Source organism: Chiloscyllium punctatum, chromosome 39 (assembly GCF_047496795.1).
Source record: "Chiloscyllium punctatum isolate Juve2018m chromosome 39, sChiPun1.3, whole genome shotgun sequence".
NCBI lineage: Eukaryota > Metazoa > Chordata > Chondrichthyes > Orectolobiformes > Hemiscylliidae > Chiloscyllium > Chiloscyllium punctatum.
Window position 1 is genome coordinate 57,183,274 of NC_092777.1, and position 16,555 is coordinate 57,199,828.

At 39.5% G+C, this 16,555-nt stretch overlaps 1 protein-coding gene across 4 annotated transcripts in view; it reads left to right on the top strand.

Moving 5' to 3' along the window:
- Window positions 1-7,876, top strand: part of aspscr1 (ASPSCR1 tether for SLC2A4, UBX domain containing) — a 337,421-nt gene extending 329,545 nt beyond the window's left edge. For 3 of the 4 annotated variants that reach the window (XM_072558780.1, XM_072558776.1, XM_072558779.1), the window contains 2 exons: window positions 1,900-2,078; window positions 7,656-7,876. In XM_072558780.1, the coding sequence (XP_072414881.1) occupies window positions 1,900-2,078; window positions 7,656-7,666 (190 nt within the window). In that variant the 3' untranslated portion in view covers window positions 7,667-7,876. Of the gene's footprint in view, window positions 1-1,899; window positions 2,087-7,655 lie in introns of those variants that run through there. The other variant, XM_072558778.1, reaches the window with a different exon arrangement.
- The last annotated feature ends 8,679 nt before the right edge of the window (window positions 7,877-16,555 follow it).

Consider the following 16,555-nt stretch of genomic DNA (forward strand, 5'->3'; position numbering starts at 1 on the left):
TTGTCTGTTTCAGATTTCCAGCATCAACAGTTTTTTGCTTTCTTTTATGGACGAGTATTTCCTGTCTAACTCCGGTTATGCAAAATTGTCTTTGTTTGAATTTGTGCCTCCTGTTATAACTGCATCTTCTCCTAGATCACCACAGCAAACAACTGGCTGTTTCCTCAAAGAAAGAAAGTGTTACATGCAAATGATACAAACAGTAAGAAACAAGTTCTCAACATTCAGTATGGTTATCTGCATTTCTTCGGCATACACCTTTCAGCATTTGTCATTGAGTTATTGGTAATGCTGTCCACAAAGTAACTTTGAAATACGTGCAGAAACAAATTCTTGTTAACATCTATTATTTCCATTCTGAAGAAGAGTCATATTGGACTCAAAACGTTAACTCTGTTTCTCTCTCCACAGATTCTGCCTGATTTGCTGAGTTGCTCCAGCAATTTCTGACCTCAATTCTGATTTCCAGTATGTGTAGTATTTTGCTTTTATTTAAGCTTAATTCATTGCCTCTCTTCCAGATATGCCTACCTTGAAGAAATTCTGCTGTTCTGTCCAACAGTATTTCTGTTTTAATCTTAGGGGAAATTCACCTTCATTGCTTTCTGTCTCTCTCCTAGTATTTAATGAAGTGTTCTCTAAAACTGAGTACTGAAGAAGAATCATATTGGACTTGAAGCATTACCTCTATTTCTCTACAGATGCAACCAGACCTATTGAGTTTCTCCAGCACTTTGTTTTTGCTTTCTATTAATTCTATTTTGTTTTAAGATTGATAATGATATTGAAGTGGAGACAGAGTAATAGGTTTAGAAACCTCAATTGAAGCTATTCTGTCTCCATGAGGCACTCAGCAAAGGCTGAGCAACACCCAAAATTAAAGGGAGTCCCCTCCTGTGACTTCCAGTAAATGATTTCAGAGCTATATTGCCAGAGGCATGGAACAAGCTATTCACTCATTGTCTCAGCTGGAGATGGTGAAAAACTGAAGAAAAACAAGGAAAGATTTGTTTTGCCCCTCAGAAAGAGAACCTGTGTCATCGTCTTGTTCTATTTTAAATTCCACGCTGACCATTTTGTTGCCAGTGGCCCTCAGCTGGATTTAGAAGACTTCATGAAAGACATTGTCCCGCCACCTCCTTCTCTCCTCCCCATTCCGAGTTCTTTGATATCAGTGCTGCCCTGCTTCGCAGCAGCAGGCTAATCTGCTTGAAACCAAAGACAATCGAGCTGCACTCTTGGCCTTTCTTTCTCAATAGAGCACTTCAGTTGGCAGCTGTGAGTTAACAGAATCCACATTTACAACAAATGAGTTGGAGAGTCAGTGTCATCTTAAGATTGTGGAAATTGGCTTCTTGCTGCTTTGTTACTGACACCTTTGACATCAAAGATTTTTCCTTAATATACCATGGATAACAACTGCATCAAACACCTTCAAAATATGAGTGCGTCAGAGATTACTTCTGCTTCTTCACAGCACAAGACTGTAGCAAATACTTTTAGCACAAATTGCAATGCGAACAATTCTTTGTCTGCTCAATAGGATCCCTTGCCTCTATTTTTCAGGAAGTCTTTTAGCTGGGGAGAAGCAAGTACCATCACCAGTCAGGTAACATGTGATGTCATGCCAGATCAGATAGAAAAACCAGGGCAACTGAAGAAATGAAGGCAGGCTGGAAGCAGTTTGACATTAGCATACTGGCTTTTGTCTGTTTGATTTAACCCCTGCAGCTTTGAGACTCTCTGATTAGCTAATTACCTCTGGGGTCACAAAATACCTTTTGTTCATGGTGGTTGGGTTCTGACAGAACCATACATGGGTCTGAAAGGATTTTTAAGCTTGCAAGTAGTGTCCAACATCTCTGTAATTTCTAATGATTCCTTTTTCATCCTCTTCAGCTGTATTCCCAGACAAGTGACCCCGTCAACTAGTTCATTGAGCTGTGAAACAGCAGTGCAATTCTCTGCTCAGAGTGGAGAAGAGGATGAGGGGAGGAAGCAGCCTATGACAAATGCAGCAAGTGCTAGGGAAATTCAAACCGACGCAAGTAAAGTGCCTAAATGGTTCAAACTGCCAGGTAAGTAAGCTTGTTTTATTCGCCATGATGCGGAGGTGCCAGTGTTGGACTGGGGTGGACAAAGTTAAAAATCACCCAACACCAGGTTATAGTCCAACAGGTTTATTTGGAAGCACTAGCTTTTGGAGGGCTGCTCCTACCTGATGAAGGAGAAGCGCTCCAAAATTTTGTACTTCCAAATAAACTGTTGGAGTATAACCTGGTGTTGTGTGATTTTTAACTTTGTTTTATTAGAATATTGTTAGCTTACAAAACACTCTTTCATTAAAATATGCAAAAGCACAGGAAACATTTGGAGCAATGCACTTGTATCTTTCAAACACTGTAATGCATTTGTTCATTCTATTACAGATAGAATAATATTTATTCATTTGGTTGGTGGGAGTGGGTACTGCAGATGCTGGAGATTAGAGTCAGGATTAAAGTGGTGCTGGAAAAGCACAGCAGGTCAGGGCAACATCCGAGGAGCAGGAAAACCAACGTTTTGGGCAAAGGGCCTCAATCCTGATAAAGGGCTTTTGCCTGAAATGTCGATTTTCCTGCTCCTTGGATGCTGCCCTGACCTGCTGTGCTTTTCCAGCACCACTTTAATCTTATTCATCTATTGATTTTGTGTTTTTTTTCTGATGGTTACTTCCTTGCCCCTCTTTCTTAAATCTGTGCATCTTACACAGTTGAGGGAATAAGACCATTTGGTCCCTCAAACCTGCTGTGCCATTCAAAAGGATCATGGCTGAGCCAACATTCCTCACGCCCATTTTCCTGCTCTCTTCCCCCCCCCCAACCCTCCACTCCCCGACGAATCAAAAATCTCTTTATCTCCGTCTTAAAATCTCCACAAGGACTCTGCAACACAGCTGTCCATGGCAAAGAGTTCCAAAAACACTCAACCTTCTGGAGAGGAAATTCCTCTTCATCTCAGTATTAAATTGGTACCACTTTATTCTGAAGGGAAGCAACCTCTCCGTATTTATCCTGTCAAGTTCCTAAGCATCCTAAATATTTCAATGCGATCACCTCTCATTGTTCTAATTCAATTTTTTAATCTTTGCTCATGAGACCATCCTCCCAAAACAGGGATCATCCTAGTGAACCTTCTCTGAACTGCCTCCAATAAAATAATATATTTCCTTAAATAAGGCAACCAAAACTGCTTACAGTGCTGCAGATGTGGTCTCACCATGCACCTTGTAGATTTGCACTAAAACTTTACTACTCCAACCCCCTTGAAATAAGGGTCAACATTCCATTCGCCTTCCTGATTACCTGCTGTACCTGTGTGCTAGCTGTCTGAGTTTTGTGTATAATTTGTAAGTCCCTCTGTATTGTAGCTTTCAAGGAGGTTTCCCCATTTAATATTTAGTTCTTTTGTTCTCCCTTCTAAAATGAACAATTTCATATTTTCCCACATTATACTCCATTTGCCAACTTGACATATCTATTTGTATTCCTCTCACTAGAGTCATAGAGATGTATAGCACGGAAACAGACCCTTCGGTCCAACCCGTCCACGCCGACCAGATATCCCAACCCAATCTAGTCCCACCTGCCAGCACCCGGGCCATATCCCTCCAAACCCTTTCTATTCATATACCCATCCAAATGCCTTTTAAACGTTGCAATTGTACCAGCCTCTACCATTTCCTCTGGCAGCTCATTCCATACACGTACCACCCTCTGTGTGGAAAAGTTGCCCCTTAGGTCTCTCTTATAGCTTTCCCCTCTCACCCTAAACCTATGCCCTCTAGTTCTGGACTCCCCGACCCCAGGGAAAAGACTTTGTCTATTTATCCTATCCATGCCCCTTTTCCACAGTAAATACTGATGCAAAATGCTACTTGCTTTTCCACCTCTTTTTGTGTCATCTGCAAATTAGGCTACAATACATTTGCTTCTGTCCTCCAAGTCATCAATATATTGTAAACTGCTGTGGTCCCAGCAATGAATGTGCTGCAGTCCTGAATCCAGCTGTCTGTTGATGTTAGTTGATTACAGTCTGCTAGGAGGTACTTGAGAATGGTCAGCGGTCACTATGATTTTTCTTTTCTGTCACTGGAGAGCTGACCGATTTCCAGGTCTCACTTGCACATGTACATCTCGTTGAGATAAGGAGCCAGAGCATGTAGGATCCTGGTTCCTATAACTCAATGAAACACATTTTTTTAAAAACTGAACTAGCCTGTTGGGAATGGCCCGTAAAATTTGGTTCCTCCTTGTTTTTTATATCTTGTCAATTCATAATTGAATGCCTTCGGCTTCCTAACAGTGCTTAGTTTTAAAAGCATTATTTTCCATTGTGTTAAAATCAATACAGAAATATTCAAAATAAGCACTGCGAACAGCTTACCTTTATACTGACTGCACACAGTGGGTGATAGATGTTTGGTACTCTCTTCCACAAACCCATGTGGGCAGACCAGAGTGGATTAGCAATCCATTACTGTAATCTCATTGGACATGTTAACTTGAATGAGCAAAACAAAGCTGAATTCCAATTTTCAGTTAGTAAGAATTAAATTTCCATTCACTGGATCGTTACTCTAGGTTACTCAACTAGGATCAATAGCCCAATAGCATCATCCTTTTTACGTTGGTATGTAATTGATCTTAATTTTTTTTTATATATGTAACTACCATCCATAACTCAGGATAACAGTTCCTGTCCTACATCACTTTTAGTCCCTTCAAAATAATATTCACACTTTTAAAACCATGTCAAATAATATATTTCAAGGACATTTTTAGGTGCTGGTTACATTAACAGGTGAGTTAACCTGAAAAAGACGTTGGGGCAATAATTAAATGGCACTTTTGGAGCTGCACTTATTTGTTCCTTTGGCATTGGACAACTAAGTGAAGTTAGATAAACAAAAGCCCATCTTTTCATTTTTTTTAACATTATTGGAAGTCCCAATAACCTTTACCACAACTTTTGATATAATTAATGTTGTTTGACAATCTAATCTCAATAGCATTTCATCACAATACGACTTGTTGGGATGGAAACATCTTTGAAATAGTGAGAACTGCAGGTGCTGGAGAGTCCGAGCGGATGAAGGGTGGAGCTGGAAAAAGCACAGCAGGTCAAGCAGGGTCAGGAGAAGGGGAGTTGACATTTCAGGTCAGAAGCTATCCTGATGAAAGGCTCCGACCTGAAACATCGACTCCCTTGTCCTCTGATGCTGCTTAACCTGCTGTACTTTTTCCAACTCCACTCTTTATCCACATGGAAACATCTTTGTTTTAAAATAATGTGCTTGAAGGAAATTGTGGATACGAACGTTGGGTCGGAGGGGTTCCAGGCCTGGTCTCTTATAAACCTGAACAGTTGGATAAAATGGAGCCATAGCTGAAGGTTTGAGGTTTGGAATTAGCTCCAAATGAAACATGGCAATTCATCAGTCTCTGAACTGGAGTAGTTTTAGTTGTTTGGGTTTGATGGAGTACTTCTGGCTCAGCCCACATTTGACTGTGTGCTTGGAAGGGCTGTGTGCCAGTGATATGGTATTGAATATCTGTAACCTTTTCCACAAATGTAAGGTCTGCCAGAGTCTAGCCACACCTAGTTTATACAGAACCCTGTCAACTTTCACCTGTCATGTGGTCAGAAGTGTTCATTTGCAGGTTATAAACAACATTAGTTGAAGTATTGTTGAAGTACTGGTGGGAATGAACTATCTATTGTGAATTTAAACTAACAAGGGAGTCACATGTTATCAAAGATTGGTCAAAATGTGGAGTTGCAGTTATTGTCAGATCAGCACTGAGCTTGTTGAATAGCGGAGCAGGCTTTCAGAGCTGAATGGTCGAGTTCTCCTAACTTGTATGGTTGTATGTAAATGTCACGTACTTACTGCTGGCTATTAATGGTAAATGCATTACTGTGAATTTTCATTCCTTTATCTTTTAAATACAATTACACCACAAGAACAGACATGGCAGGCACAGACAGGACTGTTAAAACATTGTGCATCCATTTGACTGGTCGCAAAGATTGAAAGAAGAACACATTCTTCAGTTCTTTGTCAAAGGACTGTCCAACCCCTTCTTGAATTTGCTGGTAGTATCCATCTTCAGAATCTCTGAACAGTGTGTTCACCTACCCCTTACTCAGTGTATTGTTTTTTGAGCAATGTTTTTGGCAAAGGTCAAATAATTCATCGTAGCTGTGTTTAGCAACGTCTCCAGATCTCATTTTAAACAGCTGTTCCCCTCAGATGTCTGTTCTTGGGATGATTTAACCCAATTTGATATCCCCAATTTCTCTTGGTTTTGACCCTTGAATCAATCAAATTTGAGTATCAGGTTCATGCACTCAACTGTGTTCGCCTCTGCACATCTGAGCACTTCCATGTACCATTTGCTAATTGTCTCCATTACAAACATTTCAATATGATTCTTGAATCTTAAACAGCTTAGAAAATAATATGGGCAGAAAATATACTGTTTGCACTCTATGCTACATTCCTGAAAAATAATGATTATTTTAGATTCTTCTGAAAAAGTAAAAGATTAGTTCTGTAGGAGAACCATCAGAGAAGTAGTTTAATCCCATTTTTGGTAAGTTTGCCCTTAGTTCAGTTCTGAAGAAAGCTCACTGAGCCCGAAATGTTAACTCTGATTTCTCTGCGCAGATACTGCCAGACCTGCTGAGACTTTTCAACAATTTCAGTTCTTGTTTCTGATTTCCCACATCTGCAGTTCTTCCATTTTTGTTTTTGCTTAGCTCAGGTAGGGTTGGGGACAGTGGAATCAGTTTCCAATATTCTTGTCTCTGCTTACTGCACGGTGACTGTCACGTGCAAGTGTGGGGATATCAATTGAGGGCAGAATTCAGTTTCATTGTGCTCTGACAACTTCCCTTTGTAGCACACCACTACCTCACATTGGCCACATTTATTTTTGAAAAATTGTCAATCGACTGAAAAAATCGGGCACTGATATTCATGAGAATAAGCTCCATGAGAGTGAAAAATCACGACCTTAGTGGACTAAGGTGGTAGAGAAGAAATAGCCATTAAACTGACCAAAAACGTCTCTATTTGAATTTTGTCCTTTTGGCATAAGTCCTACTCCTGTAGATAGATTTGGATGTAATTCACATGCTATAATTTAATAGCTTCAGGTTCAAAACAGGGAAATTTGGTTCATGTTACAAGTGCAATATGTTTTACGTGTTGTACAATTCGTGGCGGTAAAGAGCAGAACTTGGTGTTCCCTTACTATGCATTTCTTTACTTGGACTTCCATAGGTCTTGCCAGCTGAGCCATCAGTAAACAGGAAACTGGGTTAAAATATTATTTGAGTGACTTTTCTAAGAAATTCATGACATTGAAAAGAAATTGGATAGCACTGATGTTCAGCATTTATCAAATTGCACTTGGCATGTGAACATTATTTTAGTGAAAAAGCTGTTACATCTTTACCTTCTTTAAAATGTATCTTTGTCAAAGTTTTACATCACTAGAACTACCAAATTTGAATTCTATAAATCATAGTATTTTCAAGGTGTACAAAATAGTTATAATGCTGGAATGACATTCAAATTTTGTCTGTTTTATTTGTTCCTATTACAGGGAAACGCTAAGAAGCGGGAAGATGTAATCAGTGCAGAAGCCGCACAATAACTTCATAGAATGCGAAGCAAAAATCATATACTTTTTGATCCACGGAATTGCTTTTTTTTTTGCTTTTTGTTTTGGAATACTGTATTGAATGATCTGAATTTATTAATCGTGTAAAAAGTAGTTCCAGATTAGTACGAGTTTTACAATAAAACAAATGGAGATTCAGCATAGATGTGTTTAGTTTTGCTTCTGTTATTTTGGTCTCATACCTAAGGAAAATAAAGAGGTAATGCCAGAAAATAATACTTAGTCAAATATTAGTCAAAATCAAAATGTTCCTTAAGAAAAATAGTCTTTTGATGTTTTTACTTTTCAAGTATTCTGTTTCAAAGTGGATTGGAAGTTGTTAAATATATGTTCCAGTTATTATTTGGAATGTTTCCGTGCCTGGTTCCAGGAAGGAGAGAACAGTAAGGGGTGGAGAATATGTGGTACCCTGGTAAGTATGAAAGGCCTGTGTGTCTCTTAGTGGTCACTGGTTATGCTGTGGTGTCTGGTAGCTGCACATCAAATACTGTGGTATGAATTCATTAGAAATCCTGCACAAAATTGAAGAATAAAACTGCTTTCCTGCGTTAGGCTTCACCTGCCAATTCTATAGGACCAGAGTGAAAATGAAGCTTTGCAGCATGCATGTTTTTGTGATCAGATTCCAAAAGAGAACAATTCAAATATCAACAACCTGTTGCAAAATTGTCTGCCTGAAAATTGTTGGCTCTTCACATGAAACTTCTTTTTACAGTTAGAATCTGACCGACACTATCCTTAAGTGAAAATCTTCTAAACACCAATGAATATAGTCCTAAGCAATCCAGTCTGACTTAATGCATCAGTCTTGACATCCCAGAAATCAGTCTGGTATACCTTTGTTGCACTCCCTCCATAACCAGAATGTCCTTTTTCAGGTAAGGAGACCAAAACTGCACGCAGCACTCCAGGGGTGGTCTCACCAAGGCCTTTGTACAATTGGCATCCCAGCAGCTCTATTCAAATCCTCTCAATGAAGGCCATATTCTGTATTTTGTTCTTCTTTAGTTTCCTGTCCTTGGTGTTAAATTATCCCTCAGAAATCTCATGTAATATCATGTATGATTTTGACAGCTTTCGACCACATTTGGTATTTTTCTGTCGAGGTTTACAAATAATTTATGCCCACTTCAATTTGCAGTAAACTTGGCACCTGCTGGCATGATGATCTTGCTCAGTTTTCTCACAGGCATTTGGTTGTGTTGTATGTGGTTCTGTTCGCCAAGCTGGGAATTTGTGTTGCAGACGTTTCGTCCCCTGTCTAGGGGACATCCTCAGTGCTTGGGAGCCACCTGTGAAGCACTTCACAGGAGGCTCCCAAGCACTGAGGATGTCCCCTAGACAGGGGACGCAATGTCTGCAACACAAATTCCCAGCTCGGCGAACAGCACCACAACAACAAGCATCCAAGCTACAAATCTTCTCATAAGCTTTGGTTGTGTTGTATTTTTGGAGGGATCATTTAGCACTGCGAGGAAATGAGCCAGTTCCAGAATTGCTGATGTCCTAACAACCAGGTATACAGTTACCTCTCAGGAATAGCTGTGCTTATTGGAATGAAATACCTTGGTGATCCACACTATGAAATGAACCTATGATAGGCTGTTGGTTATGGATTTAATGTTCAATGTTTCTATTTAAAAAGACAAAAAAACTTGCAACTCTAATACTGAAATCATATTCTTTCTCTTGTATCTGTTACAATACAGCCCTTGGTTTTAGTCACAATATTTTCAGTACAACAGTTAAGGCCAAAGACCAGCAGAGTAACTGAATGACCAAATGAAAACTGTTCAAGAAGCAGTTATTCGTGACAAGGTTTGGGTTGCATGGAAAAAAATGTGGCTTAATTTTGAAGAGTCAGCAAGTGTTTTTTCCCCCAAGGAGAAAAAAGCGTAGAATCCCTGCAGTGTGGCCCTTTGGCCCAGCAAGTCCACACCGAACCTCTGAAGAATATCCCAACTAGACCCATTCCCTTAGCCTATTATTCTATATTTTACTGTTGACTAATACACCTAACCTACACATTCCTGAACACGATGGACAATTTAGCATGCCCAGTTTAGCTAGCCTGCACATCTCTGGACTGTGGGAGGAAACTAGAGCACCTGAAGGAAACCTACGCTGGACACTGGGAGAATGTGTAAACTCCACACAGACAGTCGCCTGAGGTTGGAATCGAACTCTGGTCCCTAGCGCTCTGAAGTGGCAGTGCTATCCACTGAATCACCGTGGCGTCCCTAAAGCATGTGCCTCTAATTTGCTGCAGTTTTTGAAGAGGTATCAGATGGTTGGTGAGGGAAACATGGTTCATGTGGCGTTCATAGACTTTCAAAAGTATTTGATACAGGGTCCAACAACAGAATTGTGAGGGAAGTTATAGGTCATGGAGTAAAAGCGATAGTGGCAATATGGATCTAAAGTTATTTGGGAGCTAGGAAATAAGAGTTTTGGGCATTTTTCCAGCTGGAGGAAGTTTTGTGGATCTCAATCTTGGTGTGCAGGGTACAGTTTTAAAGTTTCTGGATGATACTTGGTAGCATTGTGAGGAGGACAGTGCATAATAACTTCAAAAGGACATTGACAAGTTGAAGTTAGAGGACAGATTAGGTTCAGTGCAGACAAGTGTGAGGTGATACATTTTGGTACAAAGAACACGGAAATACAATATAAACTAGAGATAAAATATAACTAAGTATAAAAAGAAATGTTCTAAAGTGTGCAAAGAGATCTGGGTGAACGTGTTTTTGTTGGAGAGGAGAAGGTGAAGAGGAGATTTGAATGAAGTTTTCAAAATTGAGGAGTCTGAACAGAGTAGTGGGGGAGAAATTGTTCCTATTCATGGGACAGTAGAGAACTATGGAGCATGATTTTAGTGCTTTGCGGAAGAAGCAAAGAAAGATAAAAATGTTTTCACTCTGCCTGGAAATGTGGTGGAGGCAAGTTCAATTGAGGCATTGCTGATGAAGGGCTTTTGCCCAAAACATCAATTCTGCTGCTCCTCAGATGCTGCCTGACCTGCTGTGTTTTTCCAGCACCACTCTCTCGACTCTAATCTCCAGCATGTGCAGTCCTCACTTTTGCTTCAATTGAGGCGTTCAAGGGTTCATTAGATGATTACTTACATATAAACAATCTGCAAGGTGACAGGATAAAGTCAAAATTCTCAGAAAGTCAATGCAAACATCATGGGCTGAATAGCCTCCTGCACCCTAACAGTTGAGAGGTTCTGGGAAAGAGACAACTGCTGTTTCTCGAAGCACAAATTCCTTACTAGATAAATATTGTTGTTAGCTTCTTAAGACTTTTTGGTATGTACATATGCTGTCACACCCATTCTGTTTATCTTTCTAATTGAAATGGATTCTCTCCACTTAAACTAATATTTTTTCACTTTGATTTTTTTTTACTGCTTCACATGAAGACAGGGGTACTATGTAATAATAATCACTCTCTTGCTCTTTGATTCTGTGTTTCTTCCTCCCAGGACTAGGAGCTTCACTGACATTGATTAATGCAGATAATATTTCGTGATGCAAAACTATTTCACAACATTTTTATGCAATAATTCCAACATGTGCAGATGTGTAACAATTTTCTGTTTGTCTACTGCTGAACCATTAGGTACCTACTATAATTGTGGAGGCTTCAGTCTGAGCCTCCACTTGGCCACGGCATTGTACTCTGGGTATGGTGGATATGGAGGAGAAAGAAAATAGCAGAGCCTCCATTGGTTCCATGTGAACTTTGACTCCTTCCTATGATGTACACACCTTTAGCAGTGTTTGGTTAATAAAGGTGCTACTATGCAGGGCTAAGCTCCAAAGTATTGATATCCGAAACATTCAAAGTGTAGTGAGCAGTCAATGACTAATCCAGTGCTGCCTTCGCCTCTGGTCTTCGACTTCACATAAACTTGGCTTTCAAAACTCTGCCATTTCTTGAACTGTTTCATTCACTCAGCATCCTTGTTCTTGTCGATGTGGCTCACAAATGCCAATTTAAAAAAATTCTCTCATGGATATTCCTTCATAGATCATGTCTTTCCATTTAAGCCATTCGGACTTGACACCTCCCCAAACCAAACCTACATGTGCCAACTCCTCAGAACTCTGACTTGTCCAACTCTGGCCCTTTTGACCTCTCTACTCATTAAGTGCTACCACTGGCTATTATTCCTTCAGCCATCTAATTTCTACAATTCCCAACCCCAAATCTACTCCCTTTAAAAATCACCACACTGACCAAGCTTTTGCTGTTCTGATTATCAAAACTTGTGGAATAGGGGCCATAAAGCCCATTTTGCTGATGTTGGATATTTGACTTGTCTCTACATTTTTTTTTTCTTTTCACGTTGTGGGGGTCTCAGTCTGAGAATAAAAGGTCTATCATTCAGCATTTTGTACACGTTTCTTCACAGCAGAATGGGCCTATTTGGCACTGATCATTTGGCCCCGTCGTTTTGGCTCTAAACTATTTTGGCGCTCATTACTTTGGCGCTGAGCTGTTTTGGCGCCAATTCAGAATAAAAAAAGTCTTGTAGAGCCCGTAAGAAATTTGTTTTTATTGCATTATAAGAAATAAATCTAATTCTTTTTTATTCATTATTTTTAACCTATTCATTATAAAAATGAATTTCTACATTTTGCTACATTTATCAAACACATATAGATAACCGTTGTGTGAAAATTTTGGTTTGTCTCTCTTGCTTAGAATGTTTTCAGCCATTTCTGGTGTGGGTTCTACAAGAAAATAGAAAGAGAATTGTATTACAGCTTTCCAATGTGAAGACAGAAGGGCTTAAGTATCATCAAGGCAGGATATGACTATTAACAATTGTTAGATGAGAAAATGATTACAAAACAAGATTTGAATCTACAGCGGGTCATTACCGCTTTGACTAGCAACTCTTGCTAGTTGTGAAAATTACATCGGGTCGTTAGTCATCCTCTCTTTAACCAAGCAAGACTTTTTTAAAAATTCTGAATTGGCGCCAAAACAGCTCAGCGCCAAAGTAATGAGCACCAAAACAGTTTAGAGCCAAAATGGAGGGGCCAAATGATCAGTGCCAAAATGTACCCGACCCCTTCACGGAGCCTGTAATCTTTGGAATTCTATGCCCAGGAAACTGGATACTCTGTCTTGTTGAGTGTTTTGAAGGCAGAGGTTGATAACTCTTTTAGCACTAAGAGAATGACAGACATATGGGGATGTTGTGGGAAGGTCAATCAGCCATGATTGTGTTAAATGGCATAACGAGCGAACTCGCTATTTCAACTCTGATTTCTCACATATCCACTTCCCTTCTGAAATGTCTCCAACTTTGGCTCGCTGTCAGTTTTCTTTTGGTAATGTTTCTGTGAAATGCCTTTGGATGCGTTACTATGAAGGTGATGTGTCAATGCAAATTACAAGAAGGGTAATTCTACATACTCTCAGTCACTACCAAAACAAAACAAAAGCCTTGCATTTCTTTAGCACCATTCGCAGCCACAGAACACCTCAAAGCCAATGCAGTATAATCACTGTTGTAACATAGGAAATGAGCAGCCAAATTTCTCACAGACCCATACCAAGATGATCTGATTTTTTTTGTGACATTGATGGAAGATTAAATATTGGCCAAGTTTCTGAAGATGATTTCTTGCTCTGCTACCACCCAGAAGATTAAGGGCAGCCAATCTATGGAAACAGCACTCTGATCTGTCTTGGAATTCACTCACCGCTCATTCCCTGGGATCAGAATCCTGAAACTACCCTTCCTAACATCTAACTCCAAGTAGGTTGCAGCCTTTTCAAAAGTAGCTCACCACCACCTCAAGGGCAATTACGGAGAGGTAATAAGTGCAATTATGAATGAATAAAATAAAACTGAAGGTGATGAGAAATTCCATAATTCTGCATTGCCAGCAGAAAATAAATGAATTAACAGCACAAATAGAGGTAATTGGGTATGAACATGTATCTATGACAATGGCATGTTTACAAGAAGAACAAAGCCAGGAACTAAATAATTTGAGTATATGACTTCAAAAGGAACAGAGGAAGTGGTGGAGGCAGGTACAATTACAACATTTAAAATGCATCTGGGTGACTATATGAATAGGAAAGGTTTAGATAGATATGTAGCAAATGGGACTAGATCAGTTTAGGATATCAGATCGACAAGTAGGAGGCTGGAAGATCAGAAAGGATGAGTTGGACCAAAGTGTCTGCTTCTATGCTGTATGACTCTATGGTAGGATGAAGGTGTTGCTTTGTTAATGTGAGAGAGAATAAGTATGACAGCAAGAATTGACCTTGGATTGGAAGGTATTGAATCTATATGGAGTTAACAGGTAAGAAGGAAATGAGTCTATAAGTCCCCTACCAGTAGCTATACAGAGGGATGGAACATAAATTGAGATAATGGGGAAATCTGTTAAAAAGCAGTATGTTAATTGAGTATCTTTAATATTCATGTAGATTTGGATAGTCAGATTGGCAGAGGTAGCCATGAGGAAGAAATCATTGAGTATTTGGGATAGCTTCCTCGAACAATATGTTGTGGATTCTACCAGGGATGGTAATGCATAAGGCTTGTTTAATAAATGATTTCAGAGTAAATGATTTCCCAGAAAACAGTGACCATAGCATGGTAGAATTTAGCATTCAGCTTGAGAGTAAGGAACATGGACCAGAAACAACTCTGCTCTATTTAAATAGGATAATTACACAGGATTAGGGATAGAACTGGCTGGAGTGGACTCAGAAATAAGTTCAGAAGAAAAGATGGTTGCAGAACAATGGAAGATGTTGAAGAAGATAGTTCCCAACTCTCATCAAAAATGTATCCCAGTGAGGAAAAGGGAATTTAGGAAGAGGATTAGAGGTAAGACCAGAGGATTAGGACATTTTAAAAACCATCAAAATGTTATCAATAAGTGAGAGAAAAAAGGGGAGAAAATAAGCTTTGAGGGTAAACAAGCAAGTAATATCAAGATGGACAGCAATAGCCTCTTTAAATCTATAGAAAGGAATAGAGTCGTCCAGATGGAATACTTGTCCTTTAGAAGATGAGGCTGGAGAAATAGGGGAATCTAGGAAATGGCACAGAAGTTGCATAAGCAATTTTAATCAGTTTTCAAAAAAGAAGATACTAATAGCCTTCCACAAATTCTAAATAATCAAGTGGCAAAGGCAGGAATTTAAACTCACTACTGAATAAGTCCTAGGGAAACTAATGGGACTAGAGACTGGTTGTCTGTTCATCATGATGGGTTGCATTCTAGGATTTTGGAGACAGTAGTTACATAGATAGTGGATGTACTGGTAGTAACCTTGCAAGACTCCTTAGATTCTGGATACGTCCCAGAGGATTGGAAAACTGTGAATGTAATACATTTAAAAGGAATAGAGACAAAAGCACAGGTAACCTTAGGCCAGTTAGCTTAATATTTGACATTACATATTAGGAAATATTAGAATCTATTCTAATGGAAGTAAGGATAGAGCATGAAGAAATACAACATATGAACAAGCAGAGCCAGAATGGCTTCATGAACTGACATCATGCCTAATAAATTTATTAGAATTCATTGAGGATGTAAACAAGCAGAATAGATGAGGTGAAACCAGTAGATATTCAGATTTCCCAAAAGGTGTTTGGTAATGTACAGCACATTAGACTACTAAGTAAGATAAGAACCCATGGTGTCAGGAATCGTATATTAGGAGGATTAGAAGATTGGCCAACTAATAGAAAACAAGTTGAGATGAGGGGGACATTTTCAAATGGGCAACTTATAACTGATGCAATATCACATGGATCAATGTTAAGGACAGAAATACAAGAGTTATTTATGACTTGAATTAGGAAAGCGAATGGTTATATCCAAGTTTGCACATGACAAAAAAAGGTGAGAAGGCAAGTGATGGCAGAGTCTGCAGAGGGATATGGACTGGTTAAGGGACTGGATTAAAACTTTACAGATGAATTTAATATGGTAAAATGGGAGCTTATGCACTGTGGAGAAAGCTAAATATTATGTAAATGAAGAAAGACTTCAGAAAGCTGTAGTACAGAGGGAGTTGGAGTCCTTGTGCATGAATCACAAACAGTATTGAAGTTCAGCAGGTAGTAAGTAGTAAAGTTGATAAAATCCTACTCAAATGGATAAAGAGTTGAACTGGAAAAAGCATAGTGGCTCAAGCAGCATCAGAGGAGAAGGGGGGGGGGGTTGACATTTCAGGTCCAACTAGACAATAGGACTGCGCTCTCATTAAAAAAGAGGAGAATGGCAATGTTTGAATCTAAAGGTCACCACCCCTCAGGCAAGGAGAGCAGTTGAGAGTTCTTCCTGGTAAGTTCAGCCAATGCAGGAATTGAACCCACGCAGTTTGCTAATAGATCCTGTAGGAAAGGCAAATGAAATGTTGGCCTTTATTTCAAAATACAAAGTCTTGCTAAAATTACACAGAGCATTAGTCCTGGCACATACAGTCACTGAGATGTAGAGTACAGAAAGTGACCCTTCAGTCCAACTCACCCATGCTGACCAGATATCTTGAATAAATCCAATCCCATTTGATAGCATTTGATCCTACTAAACCCTTCCTATTAACGAACCCAGCCAGATGCTTTTTAAATGTTGTAATTGTACCAGCCTCCCCCACTTCCGCACCACCCTCTGCGTGAAAAAGTTGCCCCTTCGATCCCTTTTAAATCTTTCACCTTAAACCAATGCCTTCGAGTTCTGGCAGCAGAAAGAGAACACATTGCCAGGATCCCTGGGGATGATGTTGGACAGTGGCGACTGGAGGAGCAGAGAGGATGAAGGCTA